This window comes from Plectropomus leopardus, chromosome 21 (genome assembly GCF_008729295.1).
Source record: "Plectropomus leopardus isolate mb chromosome 21, YSFRI_Pleo_2.0, whole genome shotgun sequence".
Lineage (NCBI taxonomy): Eukaryota > Metazoa > Chordata > Actinopteri > Perciformes > Serranidae > Plectropomus > Plectropomus leopardus.
The window spans coordinates 6,869,606-6,882,655 of NC_056483.1; the positions used below are offsets into that span (position 1 = coordinate 6,869,606).

The following is a 13,050-nucleotide window of genomic DNA, read 5'->3' on the forward strand; positions in this document are numbered from 1 at the left end:
TCGTCTCTCGTCATCAGAGCTGTGAGGATGCTAATAACAGCAGCCTGAATCTGAAATATAAACATGTGGACACAGCAGTCCCCATATCAAACATAATTCATGATCCACAAGCTACGTGCTCTGATGGCGAAAAAAACGATGTATTTTCATGTTTTATGCACATTTGAATAGCTTTTACAAGATCAAGATGGTACGTCTTCACTTTTAAAGCGAAAAGCTGTCTCCGCCATGAGCTAGGCCGGCTTCTTCTCTCCTTCTTTGCTATTAATTATTTTCTCTGTGGCATGTGTTTGTTTGGATGGTGGGGGGTGTCAACAGCGATGCACACACTGTCAGGACTGTTGACAGGCTCGGAGAATTATCTAGCTTCACTGGAAATATTCTAGACTGCAGGCTCTGACAACCGTAAATTATGCCCGTGGAACAATGTGTACATGCGGGCTTTGAAGTGTAGACAAAAGCATAAACATTATTACAAATGCATTAATTCATTCAAGAGTATGATCTGGTGTTTCGGGGAGCCTCAATTAGGTGTCCATCTGCTGAAAGTTCATCCATCCTGCACTGTACGGGCCTTCACTTGAACTTTTACCCTGTAATTCTGCACTGACATCGTCATTATCAAGTCAATAACATTTTCATTGTTGTGCGCATGCATCTGACTCCGCAACTGAACGCTATATAGATCTTCAAACTGTGAGGGGAAAATGTCTGAGAGTTTCTCACAGTTTAAACTCAAATCTGGTGCACAGGAGAGACAGACGTTGTGTGTTTTCTGCACTTTGCTTTATATCAAAACAAAATACTTCTTGTTCAGGTCAGAGAGGACAAATCATAAGGCTGGAGAGTGTGATTGAGGAAGGAGAGGTGGAGAACAGAGCATGAGTGTTTGAGTTTTAAGTGGGGTGATGAAAAGTGTGTCTTTGTGGGTTTTTTTTTTTTTTTGGTTTGGGCTCTGCAGGGGCGCAGCAGGCTCCCTGAGACTGAGTCTGAAAGGTTGGCTGACAAGTGCTTTCTAAACACACACACTGAAACATGCAAACACACACACACTTGAACATTTGTACCAAAAGCTACAATTTGCCGGGTGGAATGATGCAAATGAGTGTTATGAGTGTTGAAGCAGGAGAAAATACGAGGTGTTTAGCATAAAGCAGACCTGACTAGCAGTACTGGAGTATTGTTTTCATGAATAAACAGAGCTCCGGTGTGACTCCACTAGGTGTTGCTCATTCAACAGTTTTAAAGTAAGCTCTTGATCATCGTTGAGACATCAGTATATAATAAGCTGCTCTACAAGATCCAAGATATGTGTGTGTTTTTGTGCATCAGAGTGTGTGTTACCTGCTGTCCAGGCTTGATTGGTGACAGCGTGATTCCCTGGGTGTTGATGACAGGCAGGATCTGATTGCCGATCACTGTGGCGATGATCTGGCCTTGAGCGTTGGTCAGAAGCTGAGGTGTAATTGGCTGTACCTGCAGTGCTGGGTTGCCACCCCCTGATTGGCTGGAGGGCCCTGCAGAGTTGGGCATCAGTGGGATTGTTCCAATTATCTACAAAGGGGGTAGAGAGGAGACAAAATCAGCTGGGCAGTTTTAAAAAGAAGACAGAGCGGAGAGGGTAAACGCTACCGGAGGTATCAGTCTTGATGATCTCTGACGCTGTGAGGCTTTTTTTTGCATGTGATCGTGAACAAAGCATGAGCTGGTCATTTGTGTTATGAGGTTAATCAGGGTGATTTTGAGAAACAAACATGCACAAGTGTGCACTGATCATCTGTCACTGAGGTGGTTTTACAGGCTCGAGCGAGTGAAGCCAGAGCAGACTGCTGGGAGCGCACTGCAAAGGTCAGCGCTGAATACCTGTGTGTGTGTGATGGTGCACACCACTGACTGTATTATCCATCACCAGGCCGAGACCAGGATGAGTGTGCGTATGTGTGACTGTGTGTGTCTAAGTGTGTTTGTGCCTAAGTGTCTTTGTCTGTCTCTGGTAAGAAGGAGTGAGGCTGCTGAGAGACACAAACCCCCATTTCACCCTCTCTCTCACACACAGAGGAAGAAGTGGAAAGAAAGAACAAGAAAAGAAACAATAAGAGGGAGAAAAGAGGAGCATCAGAGAGTGAGACAGGACCCTGTGTTTCTAATTCAACTCTCAGGGTCCCAGGGGTACTTCACCCCTCCTCCACCCCCCCTCCAGCCCGTGCTTTCCTCTCCTCTGTGGCTGTAATCAGGAAGGGCAGATCAAAGGGGGCGGCAGAGTGTCACTGCAGCGTTTTAGCTCTCAGAGCTGCCAGAGTGTGGCCAAGAGTGGCGCTTTAGGGGGGACTTAGCGCCTCTTCACCATGATGAAGGTTAATGTCATCTGGGGACTGGTTCTGAGCAGTCGTTGCCCCGTCCCCCCACTGACATCGCTCCTCCACCAAGCCTCATTACACCGGAGAGCAGCTCAACGCGGATGAGACGCCCATCATTCCAAATTCTGTTATTTGGCAACTGGGCAAAGAGCTGCTTTTGCAAAAAATTGTAACTCTTTAAGTTTATGTTTTAGTGTGAGCCTCTAAACCTCAACACAAAACTACAAACAGCTTCTACATAGCATTATTTGAGCCTGTCTGGCTCCCGAGTCTCTATCGCCACAGCTGATGTGTTACAGCGCGTGGTCCTCCTCCCCCTCCTCCTCTCTCCCCCGTCTCTTTGACATAATAGGGAGGGATCAGTGAGAGAAAGGTGGGCCGACAATCTGTAATTCATCCCTGCCACGGCTCATTTGCTTACGTTGCTTCGCATTAGGGAAGAGATAATTTATCTCTCTCTCCGCGCCGGCTTTACAAATTCGCTGTAATGCTCTCCTGCCACTTAGCATATTTTATTGCCCTGCCTGACGCTCTTGTCTCCCGAGTCCCACTGATCCCGCTTTGCATGCCACTGTGGCAGGGAACTTGTTCCGCTCAATTATTCATCATCATTGGACTAAGTGGTTGTTCTATAAGCATAATAAAAGAGCAGGGGACTGACAGCTTAGCTCTCGTCCCTGTCCCACCATGCATCGCTTCTCCATCAGACTATCTCAGGCAGATGTTTCATGGCAGTGTCTCACAGCTCTGTTAGGGCTGGAAGAGTTCTTTGAGTAGTCAACTGTTTGAGTGCTAATTTATAGACAGAAGGGACTTTATTATTCACTTTTTAAATAGGAAGTAATGAATTCAGTAATGCTGAGGTTTACAGCGCAGCTCCCTCATTTATAAAAGTGGTCTTAAGTTTATAGTTTGAGATAATCAAGGCTGAGTATCAATCTTCAGTACTCTTAAAAAGACTGAAATCAAGGTATCTATCTCTTTTGTAGTTTCCTTGACTGAAAAGCATCTGTAGCATCAAAAAGGGTGAATTACTGACATAAGTATTTTTCATATATCTAGGTTTATGTGTTCTTTTCATAAAGATTTCCAGATCAACTTCAGCTGACAATGCTTTAGGCAAAGTTCATCATTTAACACTGATGTATTTGTCAGCATGTCAACATATTTATATTCTCCTAATCTCTGTACAAAGCTGTTTGCATATGAATGCAGAATCAGTAGGCAAAAAGATTTTGGTATTGGAAGTGTTCTGGTTTCTGTTCGTAGTCCTGGTAGTATTGACCAAATACGCTCGAATGGCAGGTAAACAGTCCGTGCGAAGAGCAAAAGAGGCAAAATGCATTCAATTGTCTGATGACAATTTCACGTTTTATCAAGCGGCAACCTCCGAGGCTGAGAAATGCAGCCAAGTTTTAAAAATTGTAGTTCACTGTATGGCCCCTTGAGGCTGGCTCTAAAACAGAGTAAATTTCCATAGACCCCTGTGTTAAAATCCCCAACTTTACAGCAGAAATAAAATGTTTACAGCCTGGTGCAAAAAACGTTTTTGGTCTCTGTAGCTAATTTAACACTAACGACAACTAAACTAACATAGCGTTTTTCTCAGGGCTTTCACTTTCGGACCAAGGAGTGAAGGGGCTGATTGTGGACTGATGTGTAGGTTTGGAGGGAGAGTCACGTAAATCCTCCAGCCACACCTACACCGACTCGTAAATACTGGCCATTGCTCCCAGAGGCTTATCATTGTCACACTGATAGCCAATGGATTTCTAGATAGATACAGAAACAATGGTATCAAAATAAGTCTTGTTTTGATAATAAAAACAAACCTTAAGTGTAAAAAAAATCTAAAATTTTCAAAAAATGTCAAACCTACACATGAGAATTATTTCCTCCTGTTTGCTTGTGTTCAATTAATGAAAATGCTTAAAGCTTTTTTAAACCTTATGTAACACCTCTATTATGTTTATAGATCAACAAACTTTTGTGTGACTAAAAGTGAAAAAAGTCAAATAGCAGCAACTACCAAATTACTGATTTCATTCATGTTAATGCTGATACACATTTGGTTTTACACCAATGAAGTCAGTCTTAAAAAGGTGGCAAAGTTCACTTTTGGTTAATGTGTACTTCCACACCTGCAGTTCTCCAACTTAACAAACACTCTCTGGACAAAAAGCCAAAATTTGATGGAGACATGCAATCATTTCCATTTCTTAAGGTGCAATTTCATACCACCGTTTCATAAATAAGCAGCTTTCAGGACCTCCTTTTATTCACTGCTCTCCTCAGTTATCTTCCAGTTTGTTCTCCTTTATTTGGCTTCCTGTGTTTGCTTCCCGCTCCACTTCGTACGGCGTGTGAGTAACGTGCCTCTCGCCACCCAGCAGAACTCATTAAGATTATGCTGCTCTTGTTTCCACAGAAATGTCATCTCATCTCTCCAGCCAGGGCAATCTGTGTCTTTAGCCATGGTCGCCAGGCAATATCTCTGCCCATTTTCTCTCCTCCACTGTTCATGCGGTGAATTGAGACCCGAGAGGGGAAATGTTTGGGAAGTTTGGACTCGTGTCAACACACAAGTCCAAAAAAGCCAACATTCAGAGCAAATCAAAGGCTAAAACAGGAGACTCATAATGGTGCACTGGACAGAAGATATTTCCTTGGCAGGGTGACAGGCATTTTCTATTAATACAACAGCATTTGTTGTATTTTCTCAACTATACAGCAAGATGCAGATTCAGTAGATTAGTGCAGCTATGATTCTTTTTTTATTTATCACAGAAAAATATGAAACATTAGCTGGCTGCAGCCCCTCAGATGCAAGAATTTGCTCATTTTCTGTGTTTTATGTCATTATAAATGTAATATATTTAGTTGTGCAGTGTTGGTTGCACAAAACAAGCAGTCTGGGAACTTGTAGGGCATCGACTGAATAATTGATACTGAGAATAATCAATAGCTGCAGCCTTACAGTGGATTTACAATACAAGGGCAGCAGCAGTTTACACTGTGGTTACACTTGATCTAAGGGCTGGAAGCTTCTATCAATACAAAGGGCACACTTGCTTTGCAGGTTAACTGTGCATGTGTTTCTTACCTGTTGTTCTCTGCATTACTGCCACCCTGAGAGCCAAAACCCTCGCCAAAGACCGAGAATGCTGGGTAAAGTACGAGTCAAAAGAGTAAAACCGTTGGATGGCCTCACTACCCATATTCAAGGATAAGAGGGTTCCCATGCACAAAGCTAAGGCATCAGGATTTCCCAAACTGGGATTTGCCACACACATAAACCATTTCAGTGTGTCTACGGCTTCCAGGACGCACAGTATGCTCCATGAAACAGCCCTTAATGTCCTCATTTCCCAACACAGTTTTACTGACATATTAAAGCTGAAGGCAAAGTGAGAATTTGCACTGAATAGAAGATGTTCACAAAAATGCCACAGATTCACAAAGGAAGAAAAAAAAATTCAGGAGTGAGAGTGACTTAACAATATTCTGGCTTTTATCCACAGCCTTAATCACTGTTGTAGAGGCAGTGAGGATAAAAGAACCTCATTGATTCTCCTTGGAGAATAAAAAGGCTGGGGCCAATATAATTAAGGTTTAAAAACATATTGAACTCTGAGCGTCCATCAAACACGGCACTTTTCAAGGTCCCCAGAGCTCTAGCTTATGAAAAGGTCTTTTGACAGAGCTGTAGAGGAAATTAAGAGGTCAAAGACAGTATATCGCGTTTTAAATTCAAGAAAAGGTGACTTTTTACTCATGGAGCCCTGCGATGACAGATATTGTACTGTAAATTCCAAAGAAACACTGACGGATAAAAGCAGTTCTTTTTTAAATACAAATCATAATCAGATAAAAGCTGTATCCTGCTTTGTAGCTTTTTCATGCTGACATAAGTTCTCAGGGTGTGTTTGGTGGACCTCCAGCCTGGTTTGAGGTGTGTATTAGCTTGTATAATCTCCTCAGTATTGGGGGTGAGGGGGGGCGGGACCCTGTGATATGGTAGTGCATGTTTCAGAGGCCTCCGTCTGAATAATGCTGTGGAATAATGAGGTGGGGAGCAAAGGCTGTAGCCCACGGCTTTGACCGTCTCTGTGACCTGATTATGTCAGGGACTGTCAGCCGCCAAGACACTACAAAAGCACAGAGCATCCCATCAAGTCCATATCCACAGTGATCTGTCCCCAGTGCTCCAGGCACCTTGTGAGCCAGGGAAGTCCATACTGTCTCATTAGCGACGTTTAGCATCAAGCGCTCACACACAGACAACACTTTACTAAAAACAATGAGGCATGGTCACACTGGTGGAACCTTATTCCTGCGAGATAAATGTCAAGTTTAACTATTAAAAAATCTACCGTTTTTGTAGTGCTAAGAAATGTCACCCACTGCTTCCCTTTCACCGTGTTTGTGTTAATTTTACACTACGGACAGTGCAAGGGTTAAAAGATGAAACAGGGGTTAAGGTAAATAACACAGAGTGGCATGAAAGGGCACATTGTCCATACAATTTTCCTTTAATATGTGCTGTGTGCACCTGCGATAAGATGATTCATTAGATAAGGTCCCACAATGACAAGCATCATCGTTCAAGCCTCTGGCTACTGATGGAACAATTCTGCAGCCACCCTGTAAATATGACAAGGTCAGCGTTTTACTGCGACAGGCGCATGCGGATAAGAGAAAGAAGAGCTTTGTTTATTCCCAAAAAGCTTAATATATGGTGGGCTGGTTACTAGAGTGGTGCTCCAAGACAACACCACAAGAAATCTATGAGGAAAGATCAGAAATACTCTAACAATGTTTTTATTTGGAGCTGCACATGATAGATGGTCCAGCAACATCTCTTACAGATCTGCTACCAACGAAACTGTGGTATTTAATTAGCTGTATTCAGAGTGGCCTGGGGATGACGTTTCTCTGTAGGCAAACCCGGAAGCTAACGTCGCCATGATACCTTAATCAAAAAGCCTACGTGATTTCTCCATTGGATTTTTGATCATTGCATAAAATAAGCTCTGTGGGAAACAAACATTTATGATACTTGCACGTTTTGTTCAGCAAGATAATCTTCGCAAATTAACACCACTTCTAGGATTTTTGAAGCCTTAACACAGTCGCCAGAAGTAAAATGCTAATGCTAAGGCTATAACAAGCTACACTACAGTCCTATCGCCACCGCTACAAGGCTGTAAAGTCCTGTTTGGCGTGGTTCCGTGTGATGATGTTCTGTAGGCTTGTTTGGAGACTCATTCCTGGGGTACTTTACTTCATTCAGAAAGTTATTTTTAGCATGCTAGCACCCACAACACTGACCTGTCCTTGTGCGTTGGTGACCAGCTGACCGGTGGCTCCTTGCAGGTTTGACAGGGCGTTGCCGAACACCTGAGAACCAGCGATGGATCCCATGGCTGCTGCCGCCGCTACCGCAGCCTGGCTTGCCAGTGGATTTAGCTGTCGAGGGGAAAGAAATCATTTGTCAAAACTGCAAATCTTAACCAGTTTAGTCAGGGGTCCCACACATTTTCGTGGACAAAATTTCAAAACTTTTTGATGACTTTTAGACCCATGATGTAAACTCTATTCAAACAGTTTCAGCTTGCTGGCATAAATGAGTGGAGAGATGGACCCCGAGGAGAAAATGAATAAAAGTACATGATGGTAAGTAAAGCATTGACAAACGTAGGTGCATGTAAGAGCTTTGTTATGTCGACAGCTACAGGAAATTGATTTTTACAATTCCATGACTTTTCAAGCTTGGAAAATGTGACTGTGAAATTCCATGACTTTTCCAGGTTTTTCATGAATGTGGGTACCCTGTTTAATGCAACTTGTTAAAAAAGAAGCATGTTGAGGAGGGTTCGGTGTGGGGGGCTTTATTGTTACAGGGGCCAGAATAGGCTAACTGCAGTGATACCTGTATAGTCCAGCAAACAGGGCTATGCAGTCCATCATACAGTTCCCAGAGGCCTTTGCTCCTGGACCCAGTGGGAAGCTCGAGGGTAGGGAGGAGCAGTGAAAACAGGAGGGTGGTTGTGAATAAGTGGCCATTTTACCACTCTAAGTGCTTCCTCTGGCCCCCAGGGCTCCCCCCGGGCCGAGCCGAGCCTCTCCACCCGCAGCAACGGCCAAACAGCATCCCGCTCTCACAATAGAGCCAGGCAGTGAGGCCATGCATCACTGTATCGCCAAGCCCTTCAATACACTTCGACTAAGAAATCCTCCTTCCTCATAATGCACTAGCACACTGTTACTTAAAATGACCATCTTTACCCCCGCTGTAATGGACTCATCTGGTCTGGCCTGTGGTTGTGAAAAGAGGCTCCTTGCATCGGGGACAGGTTGTAGAGCCCCGCCACATCGCCGAGATTACCCATATAAATCAAGCTAACCACTTATTAGGGGGCTGAAAATGCACTGCTGATTTGGTTGTAGTGCAGCAGAGCAAAGTCTTATTAGGTTGAGTAAGTAGATCAAAGACCAAGAAGAGATAGGAGACCTCCCAATTACTCAACAGAATAGAGAAATAATAGAAACACTGCTAAGAAGCAGGCTGCCTGCTCCCTGGCTGCAAACATATTCAAACAAAACTGCTGAAAATTAAAAGCAAAATTTATGTAAAAGGTTAAAATCAAGCATTGCAAGTGTTTTATATATTATTATGTACTGTAAAAGAAATTCTTTTCCTGAAAGTGTCAATGTTTCCACACTCTCTGTGCTCTACAGGGAATTCAGCTGCGTTCATCTGAAATCATTCGGTTGCCATTCATCTTTTATCTTACCCCACCACCATATATTATTACACTTTCTGAAATCAAATGATGAAAAAATGCCACAGAGCGATCAATACTTTTTCATTGACAGTAAAGGTTAAGCACATTAAGAATGACACTGCATTTGTCTTATGAAATCATATTTCATGTAGGTGGCCTCAAATTGGCCGTGATTGATATTGCCTCCCCTCGTCTGAAAGTCATCCAGTTTTTTCTCGATAATCGCAAGATTGTCTTTTATGTGTCCAGCAGTTGTCCTTCGGAAATCTGGACATCTCAAATGTTAGAAAAGTACGATCTCGATTCTGACTTTAAATGTAACAGTAACCCAAAGTAACAGGATAATAGAAACTCAACATTTGTGACATTTGATTGTGAAAGTTCCCCAAAATACATGTACTATAGCATGTGTAAGGTAATGTAGGAGCTCTCACACACACAGAAATTTGCTTTATATGTTAATTAAACTCAAAGATCAACAGTAGAAGACACATGATCATGTGTAGAGCTAAACCTATTAGTCAAGTAATCCAGGGTTTCTGTTGGTGCCTGTCCATGTGTATCATTTCAAATAGTTAATGAAAAAATTCTGGCTTTTTAAGATGTGTTTTTGGTTTTTCACTAAAAAATGACGTTCACTAAAAGATATATGTCCTATGATGCAATTAAAAGATTTGTTTCCTGATAAAATGTGAGGTTAAGTGGTTAAGAGTTTAAGCATTTTTTGTGACTCTAAGGATAATATAGTGTTGTTCATGTAGTGGAAGATTTCAGTTTATCACATTGCACATAATTTATTCCAAAACATGTGATTTCTCATAATATTCCCTGATGTTTGGTTAACATGGTTGTTGATAAGAGAGAATTTATTATTGCATCTTATATTGCAAATTCTTGTAAAGATGCATCCTCTTAGCCAAATTTTTCATTACCCAGTATGTTTTTGAAAATAGTGAAATTCAATAAACAACAATCAAAAATCATTTATCCTTTTGTCCTTTTTTGGCGTCTTCTTACATTGGTGACTGCTGCTTTTTCAGTGTCTATTTTTTCTAGATGGTTCTGGTAACTTATCAGTTTTGGTGGTGTACCTTAATTCTAATTCATGTTGAGGTCTGATTCATTTGACGACAATAAACTGTGCAATATGGGACTACACAACAACTGTTACTGAGCCACGGTGATAAAGCAATTTGTTTTGGTTCATGCACTGACCATGGAGCACAATTCATTTCTTTAAACATCATTTTCATTATTTAACATACGACTTTCAGCCTTTACTGATGTAACTTTATTTTGGTGAGTGTACAGATGATGATATGATAAATATTTGTTTTTATTACAATCATCATCACAATCACCAAAAATGTACACATACGGTGGTGATAAATACACATTCATTATGGTGGCAATTGGGAAAAGTAACAATTTGTTGTAAGAGACAAAGAAAAAAAAATCCTGTTTGACATTTTCTTTACTGAACTACAACCGTGAAGTGATACTTTTGTTTTGAAACGCTTTCAGAAAATGCTCTTAGAAAGTGAAACAGCTAAAAGCAGCAGCAAAACAGAGCTGAAACATCTTGACATCATGTAGTGCCGAGGGCATTCTAAAGTATCTTTTAAATAGTAAAAAATTCACATTTGAAATAGTTTCAAAATTATATGCGAAGATGAATTTTGCAGAGACATGTGTAAGCAAGTATAATGCACATTAACACCTGTATTCTTAAAATCCTTAAAGTAGGAGATTTTCAGGGACTTTTCTTGTGATATGAAGTGCTGAACTGACACTCAGCAGGTAATTTCCCCTTTGCTTATAACTGGAGAAGCAGTAGTGGAAAAGTCGAAATACAACCTTGACAAACTGCTGTGGTAGTTTTGTGGATATAAAATACATTCGTAAGTGTTGATAAAAGGGGTTCTTGAAGCCATAATGGTGAAAACACAGCACTATGGTTGCTGAGATGTTGAATGGGGACACAGAGAAAAGCCAACACGGCCAGTTAAACAGACTTAAAAGGAGGCTACAGATCAACACACAGATAATGTGATCCGCTTGGGTGAGCACACCCAGAGTCTCCCTGAAAATCTGCTGTGCTTGGTGTCATTGTGTGAGTGATGGGTTGTTGGAGAAGCTTTCAGATTTATTTGAAATATTATCATTGTGTTTCATTCAATGATAGCCCTTTCAGGTGCTATGTTATTCTGGTAAATCTAGGTGAAAAGAGAGCAGGCTTTATTGCTGCTGCATCTTCCTGGCACTGGGTAATATGGATAGCAGTTGGAAGGAGAGCCAGGAATAAGGAGAGGCGAGGCTGTGTTCAACACCTAAACAGGTGATTTTCCGCCACGGTGACTCCTCTCAACACCTCGGCGGGAGGCACAAAATGACAGACCTGGCCTAGCATTTGTACTGATTGCATGTGTTGGAGGAGATAAACAGTGATCTTCCAGTTTGCAGAGCCTGCATGTTAACCATTGTGTTTCATTCTTTTCAGTCGCCATGAAAAGGGGCGTCAAGAGGATTTTCGGTAGCATAGAGCGCTCTGGTCAGTGTTGAGATAACAATAAACTAAAGCCAGCGCATTTGTTAAAGAAATGTCTGTTAGAGAGTTAGAGTCATGTACAACATTTTAGTTTTACTGTCCATCCCCATGTGAAGCAGCAGATCTAAGAACTGCTCAAGCCTCCATTATATCATGTGACATCATTTTGTCACCTTTAAGTCGCCGCAACTGCTATCACTCTCTGCGCTTTCACAGTTTAATACAGCCAAATATGAAAGGGCTACACAGGGATCAGCAAACACAAAATAAGTGTCTCTGAGAGGACAAAATAGCCTGCAAATTGTTAAAAATGCATCTTTTCTCTGGATGGTATGAAGGGTGGGGAATCTAGACTCCGCCAAGCTCTCCGTCGCCTGTTTGACCATGAGGGTCACCTGGTGCAGCAACCCGTGTAATCTCAGGAATAGAGGGAAAAATAGCGTCCCCGCAAACCGTGGAGAGTCCCCTGGAAACCAAAATTGTCTGACACAAACTAACTGGAGTTTATTCTTGGTTTTGCTCTTTTCATGTGGCCGTTTTAAACTTAATTGCTTTTTTTTTTCTGGGGGCCTGCACAGGACAAAAAAAGAGCAAAGATAAATGGACAAAGTGTTGCAGACACAAACAGGCAGGCAGATTTGTCTACGTTCAGGCTTCAGCGGTGTGTAAAACTTATTTTCTGCTCATCTATGATTCAGCAACAGAATCAAACATTTATCTAATATATCAGAGAAAAGTGAAAGAGAATGTAAGACCACAGGGAACGATTTAGCAAATTAGTGGTCAGTGAAAACAGCTTTATGTAAACTAAAATCTTTTCCTTTTTTAAAAAGTCTCTCAAATTGATTACATGTGGAAGCATGCTGTGAAACTGCCATAAAAGTGCGTCAAAGTGGGTCAAATTAACAGTCAATAGCACTATTGTTTTTGAGAAAATTGTCCTTTATCTGTCGAACAACATGGAAGTTTCCCTTGTTCTTCCCAGCCCCACATCCTCCCTGCTCTTTTCCCACTTCGGAGTGAATGTAATCAGCTGTGACATGAGAAAACACGTTCTCTGTCTGTCAGGACTCTGCTAGTCTTCCGCTGACAGTCCTCTGCTGACTCCCCTCCTCCTCCCTCTCTGAAAACGGCCTCTCCCTGCACCTCCCTGTCTTCCCTCCCTCACATCCGCTGTGCTTATGAACATCAAAATGCCATTAGGCCCTCCAAAACACCTCTGGTCCCTTGGTTAGCGGGGCCTCGCACTGTGGTCGTGCACTCTGAGTCCTCCGAGCCCCGGCTATTGCTCACCACTGGGCCTCTGCTCCAGCCGTTGTAAAAAATAAACCCCCCAAAAAAGACCCATTCTTGGGGA

General features: G+C 42.1%; 1 protein-coding gene across 1 annotated transcript in view; it reads right to left on the reverse strand.

Annotated features, from left to right (window-relative positions):
* pou6f2 (POU class 6 homeobox 2) overlaps window positions 1–13,050 on the reverse strand; it is an 88,148-nt gene that overhangs the window by 10,799 nt on the left and 64,299 nt on the right. The window contains exons 7-8 of the mRNA XM_042510685.1: window positions 7,689–7,826; window positions 1,345–1,554 (exon numbers count right to left, since the gene is read on the reverse strand). Of these exons, the coding sequence (XP_042366619.1) occupies window positions 1,345–1,554; window positions 7,689–7,826 (348 nt within the window). The remainder of the gene's footprint in view (window positions 1–1,344; window positions 1,555–7,688; window positions 7,827–13,050) is intronic.